At 54.5% G+C, this 15,019-nt stretch overlaps 9 protein-coding genes across 9 annotated transcripts; 7 read left to right on the top strand and 2 right to left on the bottom strand.

Moving 5' to 3' along the window:
• Positions 1–1,021: 1,021 nt before the first annotated feature.
• On the top strand, positions 1,022–2,239 carry Asppvi_000052 (uncharacterized protein; the record flags this gene model as incomplete). The annotated part of the gene is made up of 1 exon (XM_043296365.1): positions 1,022–2,239. The coding sequence occupies one exon, from the start codon at positions 1,022–1,024 to the stop codon at positions 2,237–2,239; it is 1,218 nt and encodes a 405-aa protein (XP_043152300.1).
• A 1,478-nt stretch (positions 2,240–3,717) lies between these two features.
• Asppvi_000051 (dehydratase AgnL8) lies at positions 3,718–4,412 on the top strand (the record flags this gene model as incomplete). Its single annotated transcript, XM_043296364.1, has 4 exons — positions 3,718–3,742; positions 3,799–3,854; positions 3,920–3,961; positions 4,026–4,412. The coding sequence occupies 4 exons, from the start codon at positions 3,718–3,720 to the stop codon at positions 4,410–4,412; spliced, it is 510 nt and encodes a 169-aa protein (XP_043152299.1).
• A 555-nt stretch (positions 4,413–4,967) lies between these two features.
• Asppvi_000050 (atrochrysone carboxyl ACP thioesterase AgnL7) lies at positions 4,968–6,006 on the top strand (the record flags this gene model as incomplete). The annotated part of the gene is made up of 2 exons (XM_043296363.1): positions 4,968–5,123; positions 5,203–6,006. The coding sequence occupies 2 exons, from the start codon at positions 4,968–4,970 to the stop codon at positions 6,004–6,006; spliced, it is 960 nt and encodes a 319-aa protein (XP_043152298.1).
• Positions 6,007–6,275: 269 nt separating this feature from the next.
• Positions 6,276–7,135, bottom strand: Asppvi_000049 (SDR family oxidoreductase; the record flags this gene model as incomplete). The annotated part of the gene is made up of 2 exons (XM_043296362.1): positions 6,276–6,410; positions 6,464–7,135. 2 exons carry the CDS (start codon positions 7,133–7,135, stop codon positions 6,276–6,278), a joined length of 807 nt encoding a protein of 268 aa, XP_043152297.1.
• Positions 7,136–7,483: 348 nt separating this feature from the next.
• Positions 7,484–8,002, top strand: Asppvi_000048 (nuclear transport factor 2 family protein; the record flags this gene model as incomplete). Its single annotated transcript, XM_043296361.1, has 2 exons — positions 7,484–7,690; positions 7,745–8,002. The coding sequence occupies 2 exons, from the start codon at positions 7,484–7,486 to the stop codon at positions 8,000–8,002; spliced, it is 465 nt and encodes a 154-aa protein (XP_043152296.1).
• A 333-nt stretch (positions 8,003–8,335) lies between these two features.
• Positions 8,336–10,055, bottom strand: Asppvi_000047 (uncharacterized protein; the record flags this gene model as incomplete). The annotated part of the gene is made up of 3 exons (XM_043296360.1): positions 8,336–9,023; positions 9,082–9,468; positions 9,523–10,055. The coding sequence occupies 3 exons, from the start codon at positions 10,053–10,055 to the stop codon at positions 8,336–8,338; spliced, it is 1,608 nt and encodes a 535-aa protein (XP_043152295.1).
• A 326-nt stretch (positions 10,056–10,381) lies between these two features.
• Asppvi_000046 (DUF4267 domain-containing protein) lies at positions 10,382–10,827 on the top strand (the record flags this gene model as incomplete). Its single annotated transcript, XM_043296359.1, has 2 exons — positions 10,382–10,478; positions 10,547–10,827. The coding sequence occupies 2 exons, from the start codon at positions 10,382–10,384 to the stop codon at positions 10,825–10,827; spliced, it is 378 nt and encodes a 125-aa protein (XP_043152294.1).
• Positions 10,828–11,316: 489 nt separating this feature from the next.
• Positions 11,317–12,609, top strand: Asppvi_000045 (FAD-dependent oxidoreductase; the record flags this gene model as incomplete). Its single annotated transcript, XM_043296358.1, has 1 exon — positions 11,317–12,609. The coding sequence occupies one exon, from the start codon at positions 11,317–11,319 to the stop codon at positions 12,607–12,609; it is 1,293 nt and encodes a 430-aa protein (XP_043152293.1).
• Positions 12,610–13,229: 620 nt separating this feature from the next.
• Positions 13,230–14,842, top strand: Asppvi_000044 (FAD-dependent oxidoreductase; the record flags this gene model as incomplete). The annotated part of the gene is made up of 2 exons (XM_043296357.1): positions 13,230–13,464; positions 13,530–14,842. 2 exons carry the CDS (start codon positions 13,230–13,232, stop codon positions 14,840–14,842), a joined length of 1,548 nt encoding a protein of 515 aa, XP_043152292.1.
• Between the last annotated feature and the right edge of the window lie 177 nt (positions 14,843–15,019).

Genomic DNA, 15,019 nt, shown 5'->3' with positions numbered 1-15,019 from the left:
ACGAGCATTATGCTTATTACAAGTTTAGAATAGATTATAAGCAAGGGAATAGCACGACCAGCCGTATTACCAGTAAAGCCTCCCTAAAACGAGATAAGTGAGACAAGCGGAGCATCTCGTGATATTGATGTCCTCATTATATTAAATCTACGCAGAAGTAATACGAGGTACTCAGATGTAACGTAGACCAAGTAAAACATAGATTATTTCTACTCCGCTTTCACTCTATAGACCTATCATAGTCCAGATCGAACATCAATTGAGCATCGATATACGAAGTGTTGTGTGGGGATCATGCAGAATATACTGAGACTCGCTGTACCTAGGGAGCTCGTAATTCATATGGAAATTTAATCCAGATGGGCAACTTTGTTTCACTAATCTTAGTTAGGAAGCTCCTGTCAGCCAGCCAATTGAGGGCCCTTCCGCAGTCCCTTTTCCTTCCAGAGACTTGACCTTCCACTCGAGAGTGAACGACGGAGCTTTCGAGTTTATACCACAGTACGGGTTGTTGTTCCAGAACGGTCATTGCAAATATATCGACGTCTTCCTGTAATAACGCCCAGGAGGGCCGGAAATTCCCTCTGCACTCTAATTAATCGTGCTGAGTCAGGCTCGAGGAGTTGCCTTCCCGACTGGCTCTGGCATTCAGTACTTTGATAAGGCTTCTAATGCGTCCAATGACGGTGCAAATGTGCAGCATGATGGGGGTGGATGGAGATGAGACGGAGATTGTGCAGAGCGGGGCTTCCGGGAGGCTAATTTCTTAGCTGCAGCCGCCCCGATGGTGAAGTTTGAATGTTTCCAGTTTGGATGTTTCCGACCCCTGACAGTGGCAGATGTCTGCCTTGCCATGTCGCGGAGGGTGGCTAAGGACTAGTCTCAAACGAAGTCGCTTACTCCAGCATCGTCGTATTTCTTCTCTCGGCGCAATATAGCGGAGCCCCCTACGCCATAATATTGACAGGTCAGCCCACCTTCAGTGGACTGAATTTGTTTCTGTGTCAAAACGCTGTTCTCAATGGATACTACAACGACCACTTCCTCCAGCTTACAATCTCCCATCCCCTTCGCCGGGAGTCCTGCCCGTCGCAAACTGCGGGACAGCTGCAACCGTTGTGCAGCATCGAAGATCAAATGCAGCAAAGAAAAGCCCATCTGTGCTCGTTGTGCAAAGCAGGGAAAACCATGCGAATATTTTGTGACCAAGCGTGCCGGGCGCAAGCCAGGAACTCGAGTGCGCAACCCTATCTCGCCCTCTCCGCCGGTCATGCAGTCATGGCTACCGGCCACTCATACTGAGCCTGAAGTCACGCAGCCGTCTGCTGACACCCCTTCGACTGAAAGCTATTCAGATCTCTTTTCCGCCAGCTTTGCGTCGACCGATCCCAGCTTCTTGACCCAGGGAACAGTGGAGGACATCCTGAACTTTCACATCGATGACTTCACAGACTCCTCCCAGAAGCTACCTATGATACATCTGCCCGGCGGTGACAACGAATTCGACTCTTTGCATCAACAGCCTAACTTGGCCAACTTTGACAACATGGCTGCTCTTCTTTCCTCTAACCATGCTCCGTCTATCGGGGAAGCGACCGCATCACCGGGCCAGCTCCCCAACCGCAGCTGCAGCTTTGTTCGGACCATCACTTTACTCAACAATTTTCCGTCCCCAGCCACAAGAGGTTGCTCAGGCTTCCCCGTTCAAATCAATCCCTCCACCGACACGGTCAAATCCATCCTCAGCGCTAACGAGCAGACCGTCCAAGCAATCAACGAGATGCTCCAATGCGACTGCGCCGACGGCTACCTATTGGCCGTCCTCTCCATCATTATGCTCAAGACCCTGTCCTCGTACGCAGCAGTTGTGCGACAAACACCCAACCTCGAGGCGGAGCACTCCATCGGTGCAGACCCGCCAAGCCTGAGCCCGCTGCGTGGCGAGCTCGGATCCCAGCTCGACGAGTACGGACTCGACAGCGAGGACCACATCCGTCTCGTCGGGCAACAGGTTCTGAGCCAACTGCACCGAGTACAGCGGCTGGTCAACCTCTTATCGCAACGCACCCAGACGGTTGGTGGGGGCGGATGCGGTGCCCCCCTGACTCCCCCGTCGCACCAGACCACCTCAATGGAGAGCTTGTTTCCCTTCMCGGCGGCTATGTTGGATCAAATGGAGGCGAACCTGCGCAAACGTCTTCGTGATCTATCGGCGGAGATTCTGGATCTGCTGCGGTAGTCTCCTTAGAAATGATTGCTATGATTGTTACGGCTGCAGGTGGCCTATGTTTGCCAGTGTAGTTTCTTTCACGAATGGTGTTATTGGTTGTATTTCTAGCAGTGTTCTTATTGATAGATCTAGATTGTCTATGGTTTAGTCTGTGCGTTCGCTCTCATAACCTTGATCATTTTGTTCTACTACTCCAGATGCTCGTTCACTTTGCGGCAAGAATTTATTTTTACATCTAGACCAGACTAGTCATGGATTGGATATGGGTTTATCAACTTGATCCACACCGTGTTCGATCCAACCCATGTGGATTACGGATATCCACGCGCGACTAGCTCGTTTAGTATTCTAATTACCACGTATTCTTCTAGTAATAGCATAGCGCCAGGATATCTATGTATTTTCTTTAAAGATGATAAGTAACTATGTAAATATTGTATATCACCTATTATATAAGCTAAAATAGCCTTTTCTATGGGGCTAGGGTGCTCCCTAAGCTTAGGATGGACAATGGTGTAGACATCGAGATATATATAATATATGTTACCACTACTATTCTTATCACCCACCACCTAAAATGTAAATCTACCATAACTCCAATATTTCTTAGTAGATCTATATATTTTTTATCTCATATATAGATGGATATTATTCTCTAAAAAATATACCCTAGTCCTGAGAGGCCCGAGGCCCTATTCCTGCGCACCTAGTGTGTATCATATCAGATATAGTGAACATATTTAGTGATTGGGTGGATATAGATCTGCAGATTGGGCCACTTCACGCTCCGCCCACCACATTATTCCCTTAAGACCCCTCAAGCCCGCAAACACAACTCAAACACAGCCGCCACCCAACCAAGCTATTGTTCCTAGAGCGGTGGGCGTCATGGCTCCATGTGGGTCGATCCCGTTGGAGCGCACTAGATCCAACCCTACGCACAGAGCAGGTGGGAGGGGCGTGGTGGATACGAACTCCAACACATCGACAAGTAACTCCGTATCCGAAATGTAACTCTGCAGTGTAGATTATTAATACGAGCTGCATTAACCAGTTAGTATCTTCGATTTAATAAGTAGACAGGCAGACAGATTAATTGAAGACAGGGATAGAGATCCTCTTTGGAGAGTTCGCACCTGGCTAACTAATGATTACTGAGGAACGGCGCTAGTCAGTGTTGCGGCCGCCATTCCGCAGGCCGTCAGAGCCGCCGCTTGCTCGTACGTCCAGATTGGGTAAGCGTGGATTGGACCGAAGGGCAGAGAGAGTATCGGGATATTGACTTCGCTGTCCGTTTATGACGGTTCGTTGTTCGAGGTCGATGCAGTCCGAGTGCGTGTTTCGTTGCTGATGATTCTGGGGACGAGGAATGGACCGATCGCGGTCTCGGAGGGTGGGCTACCAGGAGTACTTACAGACAGATTATACTCCCTTGACGGAAAGCTAGGGGAGCAATTATCATCGCATTACAACTGACCTTGACCATCATGTCGAAGGAGCCCAGCTTTGAAGGTTAGGTCGCTGCAACCCCCTTTTCGTACGGCATTGCTGAACTTGATTCCACGCAGAGGTCACGGGGTGTCAACGGGCCCTATTCGAGTGGGCGGATAGCTACGACACCAAAGTCAGTTGCAAGTTGTTCCTTTTTTCTCGAGAGTCGAGAACCCTACTGAACCATCAAAATCATAGGACTGGGACCGTCTCAAAAAATGCATCGCGCCCACCCTTAGAGTATGTCCTGTCCCATTCCAACCCCCAACACCCGCATACTCCCCATACAAACTAAAGAGAGTAGATCGACTACCGCTCCTTCCTCAACAAAATCTGGGAAGCCATGCCCAGCGATGAGTTCCTGCGCATGGCCGCAGACCCGCGCTTCCTTGGCAACCCACTGCTCAAAACTCAGCACTTTGTCGGCCTCAGCACCTGGCGCAAGACCGGCGAGGACGCGATCGAGGGCACTCACCAGCTACGCGTACCGCACCAGCGCTACACTGATGCCAGCCTGACGACAGTGGCGGTCAAGGGCCACGCGCACGGGATCGCCACCATGTGGTACCGGCGCGTGGACGGCGAGTGGAAGTTTGCGGGTGTGTGTCCGCAGATCCGGTGGACTGAATATGATTACGATCAGGTGTTTGCGGAGGGGAAGGAGCATTTTGGGGAGAAGGGGCCGCATTAATTGGGGTCTAATGGTTGTGGTTTCCGAGATTTGTACGGGACTGAGAGAATTGAAGACGTTGACAGGGTTGAGCCAGTTTGCACTATGGAAGAATGGACTAGGTAGCAAAATGCACACGGCTCGTTGCACCTTGACAAAGAAGTCTCCAATGAACCATCTCATCGACAATCAAGAACGCCATCGTACATATTACCCGGCAGCCAGATGGCTAGCAACATGAGTTTCCATTTAAGCCGAATCCTCCACATTCGTGATATCTCCAGACATGTTACTACCAACCTAACATTTCAGCCAAACTGAATAAACGGGCCGACTCTCTAGATGCCAACATCAGAGTGCCGTACCAGCTCAGGTGGCGAGTGTAACTCCCCGAGCCCCGGATGTTGTCACTATCGGACACCGGGCAATCAGCCACCACGGTACAATTCCTCTCGCCCTCGTCCCCGACCAAACCAGGGTGCTTTTTAGAGGGGAAGGCTTCAGTTGTTCTTGCCTATGACGATCGTACAACTCCCATCCCACTGAACCCCCGGTAAACGAATCCCCACTAGCACGATGGGCGAAGGTGGCTACCAGCAGATCAACAAGAGCTTGAATGCGTTCGCATTCGACGACTACCTCGCGACGCAGCAGTCGCGCCTCCCCAAGCTCCTCGATGTAGAGCAGCTGAGCCCGCGAGTACTCCGCGTCCTTGGCCAGAATGCTGGAAAGGTTTGCCTATCCTCTCCCGACCTCAGTCATCCCAGCCCTCCTAGTCTTAGTGCCACGCCACTAATGCTGTCCGTTATAGTTCACACTGCAAGGAACCAACACGTACATCATTGGTACGGGCGCGCAGCGCATCATCCTGGACACCGCGCAGGGGTACCGCGCGTGGGCGGACCTGATCGAGAGCACTCTGACAGACCGCGCAATCGCGCTGTCACACGTCTTGCTGACCCACTGGCACGGAGACCACACCAAGGGCGTTCCCGATCTGGTCCGACTGTACCCGCACCTAGCCAGTGAAATCTACAAGAACAGCCCGGAGCCCGGGCAGCAGCCCATCACGGACGGGCAGGTGTTCCGCGTGGAAGGCGCGACGGTGCGCGCGGTGCATGCCCCGGGCCACTCGCACGACCACATGTGTTTTATCCTTGAGGAGGAGAACGCCATGTTCACCGGGGATAATGTGCTCGGTCATGGGACGAGCGCGGTGGAGAATCTTGGGCTGTATATGGAGACACTGCGGAAGATGCAGGAGTACGGGTGTGTAGTTGGGTATCCGGCGCATGGGGCGGTTATTCCGAACCTACCAGCAAAGATTGCGGGGGAGCTGGCGCAGAAAACAAGGCGGGAGAAGCAGTGTCTAGCGGCGCTGACTCGGATCCATCGCAACAAGGGGAAATCGGGCCAGTTGGGGAGCGCTTCAGTTGGGGAGCTGATTGAGGCGATCCATGGCGAGCAGCTGGATGAGCAGGTTCGGAAGACGGTGATTGCGCCGTTTATGGATGAGGTTCTAAGGAAGCTGGCAGAGGATGGCAAGGTCGGGTTCTGTGTGCGCAAGGGGCAGAAGAGGTGGTTCGCCTTGACGGGTGTGACGGCGAGTGCATGAGGCGGAAGCTTTTGTTGGCACCTGGCTTAGAGGAAATTGTTAATTGACCGCTACTTTCCACTCTCGCCCAGTTGTTGTGTAGTAAGCGAATACTAGAGACGAATTTCTCTAAATGTCGGCGTAACCAGCTTCGCAACTTATTTGCCGGCTACCTTGAGCGTCGGCCGCATAATATAGTGCTTGGTTTGGTCTACATCTACGAATTGCATTGAGAAGCGTGAACATAGGTATCGATTGTGTAGTAGAGCGTCCGACATTGGTACAACAATCTAAGCAGCCCCTCCATCCAGACCCAAAACCTTGCCATTGATCCACTCGCTCTCACTCGAGGCCAGAAAGCAGACCACCTTGGCGATGTCAATCGGGTAGCCGCAACGCTTCAGCGGCGAGACATTCGCCACAATCTGCCCCAGACATGTTAGTTTAATACTAGAGATATACTCTGAGGTTGACCTACCTCGAGGATCTGCTCCTTGCTCAAATGATCCGCATTTGGCAGATAGTCCTTGGCCGTCTCATGGAACATATCCGTGACGGTACCGCCCGGGGCAACAGCGTTGACTGTGATCTTCTTATCGCCACAGTCTTTGGCGAGACAACGCACAAAGGTGTTGATAGCGCCCTTGGAGGCCGAGTAGAGCGAGTGTCGGGGCACAGTGAAGGAGTCTGCCGTGTTAGAGCTCATGAGGATGATGCGACCGGGGGAGTTGAGGTGCTTGTAGGCCTCGCGCGCCACGAAGAACTGGCCGCGGGTGTTGACATTGAAGACGCGGTCGAACTCCTCCTCGGTGACTTCGCTCAGGTGGCCAAACGAGACGACCCCCGCATTGGAACACACAATGTCCAGCCCGCCAAAGACCTTCACGGCACCCTCAAACAAACGCACCGTCTGCACCACCTGACTGACGTCTGCCTGGATTGCCACCGCATCGGTCCCCAGACTCTTGATCTGCTCGACAAGCGCATTGGCAGGGCCGGACGATTTGGCGTAGTTGACGATGACACGGGCGCCGCAGCGGCCAAGCTCGAGAGCCATCGCGGCGCCAATGCCGCGACCGGCACCAGTCACTAGAGCTACTTTGCCGTCGAGGCGGTAAGGGATGTGTGTAGTAGATGCAGTAGCACTCATCTTGGAGGATTTAATGGCCAATAGAGAAGAATGGAGAAAAATGGAGTTTGTGTTTTGTGATGCTGGGTACCAAGAAAGTGGCAATTATTAGGGCTGGGTTTTATTCCTGCCACGGGGCCCACGGCTGATTTCTCTTCTAGTTCCTGGTCCGCGTCGGACTGATAGACTATTGCCCGAGACTCGGTCAGATCGGAGGGTGTCGATCCCATGATAGACCCCAGCGGAACGATCGGGGAATGCTGGTTTGCAAGGGTTACAATAACCCCAGCAATTCATAATGTTGACCACTACCTGCACGCCCCGCACATCCTCGACGAGCACGTCCCCAAATCAAATTCAGTAACCAAGATGCCGGCTCCCGCAGAAGTCCAGACAGCCACCCTGCAGCGATTCCTCGACGCCTGGAAGCGATGGGATGCGCAAGCCTGGCTGGCCGAGTTTTCCGACGACTTTACGCAAGTCACGCTGCCGTTGAATCTCGGCGTCCCCAGCCGGCCTCGGGCCCAGGTTGAGCAAGTCCTTCCCGCGCTTATGGCGACGGTAAAGTCGTACGAGGTGCGATGCGGCCTACCCATTTCATAAAACGCATTCGGACTGACCCTCGAGTAGCTCACTATCCGCCACGTGGTGCATGATGCTGCCAGCAACAAGGCGGCAATCTACACCTCCTCCACAGGGACACTTCCTTGGGGCCCATGGCAAATGGACTACGCGGCTTTTGTGACCTTCACTGAGACAGGGGACAAAATAGCGGCGGTGGAGGAAATGCTGGATACGGCGACGCTGCGGGAGTTCGGGCCTAAGTTTCAGCAATATCTGGAGGCAAACGGGGGCCCCGCGGCTGTCGCAGCAGGAGCTGGTCAATAGGAGTTCTCTCAATGCGTGTGTTATTCATACTAAATTTATCTATTTCATGTTTCTGGTAGGCGTGCATGCATATGTGAGCACCAGTCTCTAGAAGAGGGTAATACTTACAAAGCCCACCTGGGCACTTATGTTTCTGCTACCGGACAAATTGCTTTTCACCTACTATCTCAGCATCTAAGACGTCTCTCCCCGGTTCAGCATCTGCGGGTTATGGCTCAAAGCTTCAACTACGCAGTGTTATCTATGTTTCAGTAGCAAACCTGCTAGGAAAGATAACTCAATTCAGCACTACATAATGCACTTGATGCCTCGACTCCCCTCAATCCACCAAAACTACCCCAGAATTTCGGTATACTTCGCATCCGCCTTCTCCTTCTCATTCAACAGAACCTCCCCGCTCTTACGCGGCACAAACCTAACCTTAAACGGCTTCGGCATCATAACCACTGCCGGCGTGAACCCCGTCCGCACATCCAAATCCAGCTCTCCGTCAGGCACGATGTCAAACGCCCAGAGGATCTGGGCGCAGGTGATGCGCGCATTCTGGAAGTAAAAGTCCTTGCCCAGACACTCCTTCCGGCCAGCTCCGAACGTATAGATGGGCTTGCGACCCGCCTGCGACACCCCCTTCTTCGCACCCACGGGGTTATCGTAGTACCGGTCCGGGTTGTAGCGCTCCGGCGCCTCGTAGAACTCCGGGTCGTGGTGGATGGACCACTGGTTGATGACCACCGATGAACCCTTGGGGATGCGGTACCCGTCGATCTCCTCCTCGGCGACGCTCTCGCGCGGCAGCCCGAACTGGGTCATGAAGTACGCGCCCAGCGGGCGCCAGCGCTGCGCCTCGGTCACGCAGGCGTGCACGTAGGGGAGTTTGTCCAGCTCAATTCGCTCGGGTAGGTGCTCGGTGCCGAAGACGCGGTCGACTTCGGCCTGGGCTCTGCGTTGGACGTCTGGGTGTGCAGCGAGGGCGAGGATGAGGGTTTGGAAGGACATGAGGGTGGAGCCTACGGCAGCGTCACTGATTCTTGGAATGAGTACTTGACTTGAGAGGATGACACGGGGAGCGGTGAACGTACAATAGACCTCCCATAAACACGGTCATATCGAGCCCTTCGTCGTTGGTGAAGGTGTTGGAGGCCTGGCGGAGTAGCTTTGGGATAATGGCGAGGGAGCTGAGCGTGCCGCCTTGACGCTGCATGCTCTTTTCCGCTTGTAGGATGAGGCCGTTGTACGCGTCCAGGAGGTACTTGCGTGCCACAGGGGCCTTGCGTTTCCATTCTGCGAACATGGCGGGGACCCAGCGCAAGATCGGGAAGAGGTCCACCGGGGGGTTCGTGGGATCCAGAAGCTCAATCCACAGCTGCTGCGAGAGACCGTAGTCGTCAATCCACTGCTTGCCAAAGTCTTGGACGAAGTCCTGGATCGGCGCGCCGCTCATCATGGCGACGGGAGTGGCCAGCGACCTATCCGGTCAGAGATTAGTGGATAAACTGTGACGTTAAGGAAGGGATATGTACCATGGTTTGAGATGTTCGGTCCATTGCTCGCCATTCTCATACAGCTGATAGACCAAACGCGTGGCCGCCGCCTTCTGCATAGGAGCCAAATTGTTGAGCCCGGTGCCAACCAGGGTCTGTTTTGCGAGAGATCGGAGTCGGTTGCCGTCGTCATCCCGCATAAACAGGCTGTACGAATGTTTACCTTCTGGCAAGATGTGGTTCTGGGCGATATACATCGGGGGCCGTTCCGAAAAGGAGGTCGCCCGCTTGACGATCAGCTCATAGACCATCGATGCATCGTTCAACACGACCACATTACGAGGCCCCAACTTGAGGCCCATGATAGGCCCATACTCTTTGGCCCATCTATCGAGCTGGAAGAAGTGCCAGACCGAAGGGATCTGGTGCCAGTTCCCAAGACCCAATACAGTTGGTGGCCCAGGTGGAAAGCGGCTGGGACGCGTTGTCGAGAGCAGCCATTTGACAGCGCTATAGGCAAAGGGGAGAACGATCAAGAACAAGGTGTAGACAGCGGTGATGGAGAGAGCCATTATGTCCAGGGAGCAATGTGTACAATGGAACGGATGATGACCATGTGCTTCGGTACCTCATGGTATATAAAATCGCATCCATTTCATCTAACAGGGCCCCTATTCGTCAGGTGAGATCTAGGCTTCTTTCTCAGAAAATCCGGATGTTTCCCTGCATGATCGATCCCTTTACAGACACCGACCGCGTGCCAATTCTCCGAGCACCGAGGTGATCTTGTGATATAATACTTTAAAAATCGACAATGTTCGGGTGATTGCCAGCTTCTAGACAATTGACTCTCTCTTTTTCTCTTACCCTGGTCTCTCCTCTCCTACTGCTCCTCGACATGTCCGCTGTCCATTATCTCCTCGACGGCGTCTCCGTCACCATTGCCTCTCTCCTCATCTACACTGGAGTACGATGTTTCCAAAACCCTCTATCCTGTACGCATAGACCCCTTCACTTCCCCTCTTTCCCCCAGCCACCTGACTAATGTTGGTTCGGCTCTTAGTGGCCAAAACGTTTGGTCTCCCGACCGCGACAGCCGATGAGGTCGTCTTCTTCCAGTCGTCGACTGGCCGCAACATCGGCGCCGGTCTCTTTATCTACGTGATGACCTATCTGCAAGAACGGCGGTTGTTGGGCATTTTCTTTCTGTGTTGGTCCACGGCGGGGATGTCAGACACAAAGCTACTACTGGAGCACCCTCGCGGGCAGAAGATTGGGATGCACATTCGCAATACGTGTGTCCTGCTGGTGCTGGGGCCGCTTTTGATCAAATTTGCCAGTTGATAGGTTCAGCGACCGACTTCCAGTTAGGGTTAGATATAGACCATGTGGTGAAGAGTCCAACAGAGGCACAACACTTGCTGCTTGCGATCAACCTGCTTGTTCATAAATGAAATACCAGCCGTGTGCAAAGCTTCTATGACTACAGATTTCCGAAGTTGATTAGGCAATTCAAGTTTAAACCGTGCAACATTGAATATTCATGTTCCCAACCCTGACCCCATAACATCATGTCGGCAAATTACGGCGCAATTAAAGCCATGCATCTGCCTGCTGTATGTATATAAGCTTCTATGGGAGATTCCCAATGGGACTGAGTGACTGTGAGGGTGCTGCACTTCGGCCGATTGTATGCAGACTCGGGTTGTTTCCTGGCCCTAAATGTCCCGAGCACCCCTCGTCGACACCTCGCATAAAGTCCAAATCGTTCTCACAGGGTTACAACAGTGGGGCAGTTGAAATTAATCTCCTTGCTCAACCTTGACAGACACGATGTATTCTCCGTCCAACTTCAAGATTGCCATCATCGGCGCTGGTCCAGCCGGGCTCACTCTAGCCTCCCTCCTGACCGCCAGCAAACACGCTTTCGATTTTACCATCTTCGAGCGCCGCGAACGACCGGACCCTGACGCTGTCAACCACCCCTCCGGCAACCTCGACCTCCAAGAAGAATATGGTCTGAAAGTAGTCAAAGCATGCGGCCTGTATGACCAGTTCCTGCGAATTGACAGCGGATGCACCGAACAAACAACCATCGTCGACAAGACAGGCCACGTCTTCCTGGACCACCTGGGCGAAGGCCGCCCGGAGATTTCGCGCAACGCCCTCGCCCAGCTCCTCCTCTCTGCGGTGCCCCACGAGCGCATAAGATGGAGCACCAGGGTGCTCTCCGTCGACGCAAAGAAACGTACGGTCTCATTCCAGCGACACAACATGCCCACGACCGACGAAGCCTTCAACCTCATCGTCGGCGCCGACGGCGCCTGGTCCAAGGCCCGTGCCGCCATCCCAGACGCTGTACACCCCATCTACAGCGGCGTCTGCTCCGTGACCCTCGACCTGCCCCCCCTCTCCGAGAACCACCCGGACCTGCACAAGCTGCTAGGCGGCGGCACGTTCGCAGCGTGCAGCGACGGCAAGGTGCTGCTCTCGCAGCGCGGGATCCATGGGACGGCCCGGCTGTACCTGTTCCTGCACTCGACTACGCAGGCGGCGACGCGTGCGGTGCTCGCGCAGCAACAGAAGCAGGAGGGGCAGCATAATGATCAGGCGGGCCCGAACCCGGTGCTCGACGCTGATCAGCTGCTAGCTGATCTGCCGACCAACCACGCAGACCTGCTACGGGTTCTCCTGTCCGACGAGGATTTCTTCGCCGGCTGGTCTGAAGAACTCAGAAACCTTCTGACTGTCGCGTGCGAGGCTCAGCCGGCGGATCTGCCCGTTGATGCCCGCCCTCTGTACATGCTCCCGCTGGAACCCTTCCCGCATCCGCATACGCCAGGCCTGGCTCTGGTGGGGGATGCGGCGCACCTGATGACCCCGTTCGCCGGGAAGGGGGTGAATACGGCTATGGCGGACAGTTTGGCGCTGGCGGAGCAGCTGGAGAAGTTGGCTGACAGTCAGACCGGGCTTGTGGAGGGATTGGAGGAGGCACTGGTGGCGTTCGAGAAGGATGTGCATCCTCGGGGCCTGGCGGCGATGAAGTTGACTTGGTTGAGTTTGTTGTTGTCGTATGATGAGAACGGCCCGGGCAAGTTGTGTCAGGTCATGGCCGCGAATCATTAGACGTTTTCGGTTGCTAGTATGGTTGCAATGGTATGATATGTTTGGCCGGGTTTCTTTCGTGGTGCTGAGACGACTGTCATGAAGGTCTAGTTACTAGGTAGCAAATGTTTCGACGCAGGGAATTACAATACGAGTGCCCACGAGAACAAATATGTAGGATGCACCGTCTATTTACTGTGATGACCTCATACATCTCAAAAGTAAAGGGAAATGACCCATCATGCCTTCCCCATTACGTCTATCATTGCAGTGAGGCCGCCAAAGAAGCCAGATCTACCGAGAATAGTATAGCCACCAATCTCCATCTCCCTGTCCTTCTGATGGTTAGCATCTCAATGTGATCAGGCCGTACGCCGGTGATTGAATAATGGCGTTTGGCTTGAAGAATACTGAAATAGACCGAGCATATCTACCTGACCATCTGTAAGTGGCTCCTCGCTAATCGACCTCCGACACTTTACAGATAATGTACCGTCCACACATGGGCTGATCTCGGATTCGGGGCTTTAATGCGTTCCCGACTCTTGTCTCCCCTCTCAGATACCATATTATATTGAAGGCAGCGCAAGTGTCCAGCTCTCGCCATCATCTAATCCACCCTGCAAACAAATTCCATAACAATGGGAATTATGTCTGAACACCAATTCATCGTTGAAGGCGACAAGCACGAGTTCGACCCAGAGAAATGGGTCGGAACTAGCCCTGACGGCCTCCCCAAACGGCACCCAGAAACGCACGTCGACGTGCTGATCGTGGGCGCTGGGGTTGGAGGCCTAATGACCGCGCTGGAGTGTTGGCGCAAGGGACACAACGTGGTAGGCATTCTCGAGCGCAACTCCGGTCCGAATTATAGCGGTATGTTGTTCTTTCCCGATCACGCAACCCGTCAGGCCTAACTCCCTATCTCCATCCCAACGCAGGCGACCTGATCATCATCCAACCCTCCGCCGTGGCTGTACTCCGCCACTGGCCGGAGATGTACCGGGAGATTGAAGACGACAAGGTCGACGCACCCACCTTCTACGTCCGCCACACGGGGGAGGTCATCTACGGACCGTCCAATCCGACCTACAACGACCCGGAGCACGCGGCGGAGCGCAAGAACCACCCGTTCGTGGGGCCGGTACAGATCCGCAAGCAATTCTACCAGATGCTGCTCCGACAAGTCGCGCGACTAGGGCTACGCGTTGAGTATGGGCAGCGGGTGGACAGGTACTTCGAGGACGAGGGGGCCGGGGTCGCGGGCGTGGTGGTTGCGGACGGCAGCGTTCGGGTCGCGCATATCGTCGTGGCCGCCGATGCATTCCGGTCGCGGTCGGAGCTGCTGGTGGCCGGGGAGCACATGCCTACGCGCTCCAGCGGCATGTCCGTCTACCGGTGTGCGTATCCGCGGGCGCTGACGGCGGGCGAGCCAGCAGTGCAGGCGCGATGGCCGCTTGGGGCAGGCTCGACCAAGGAGTACTGGCTGGGGCCCGGGATGCACATGGGACTGTTTGTGTCGGACGAACTGGTCGCGTTCGGGCTGACGCCACGCAACAGCTTCCTACTTGACGGTAGCAGCGAGCCCGCCGAGTCGTGGGACCCGGATGTCGACCCTGATGAGGTGCTGCAGGTGCTGCAGCGTGTGCCAGACTGGGACCCTGCCATCGCCGGGTTGATTCGGAGTGCCCCCCGCGGCGCCATCATCCACTGGCCGCTGCTCTGGCGCAATCTGCGCCCCGAGTGGACCTCCAAGGGCGGCCGGGTCGTGCAGCTGGGTGACTGTGCCCATTCCAGTGTGCCCGCCTCTGCCGCAGGAGCGACGCTTGCCCTCGAGGACGCCGTCACCCTGGCCGCGTGTCTGCAGCTCGCTGCCGCTGGGGGCCCGCCCGGTGCACCGCTCGGGACCAAGGTGTATAACCTGCTGCGGTACCAGCGTGTGAGCTGTGTCCAGAAGATGGCTTTTGTCAACTCGCAGCTGCTGAACGCCTCCTCCGCCAACTGGGAGGCCATCAAGCAGGACCCCAAGCAGGTTCGCATCCGCTTCCCCAAGTGGGTGTTCCGCCACGAGCCCGAGGCGTATGCGTACGAGAAGTACGGGCAGGCTTTTGCTCATCTGGTCGGCGGGGAGGAGTTTGTAAATACCAATTTCCCGCCAGGCCATCGCTTCGTGCCGTGGACTATTGAGGAGGTACAGCAGCTGATTCGCGAGGGGAAGCGTGTGGAGGATCTGTTAGACGGGGATTGGTCATAACAACATTTTCGCTGGAGATGATCTAATTGAAAACGGAGTGCATGAACTTAAGCTTGATGATTAAAGTTATCAAAGTAGACTTGGTCTTTATTCCGATTCTACAGTGACTCGTTTAAACACATCATAAGCAGGCTAAGACAGGCCAAGATTATCTCTGACCTACCAGCACGACTAAAA

The sequence above is a fragment of the Aspergillus pseudoviridinutans genome (genome assembly GCF_018340605.1).
Source record: "Aspergillus pseudoviridinutans IFM 55266 DNA, scaffold_1, whole genome shotgun sequence".
Taxonomy (NCBI): Eukaryota; Fungi; Ascomycota; class Eurotiomycetes; order Eurotiales; family Aspergillaceae; genus Aspergillus; species Aspergillus pseudoviridinutans.
The sequence above is the reverse complement of the archived record's forward strand: the minus strand, read 5'-3'. Positions and strand labels throughout refer to the sequence as shown.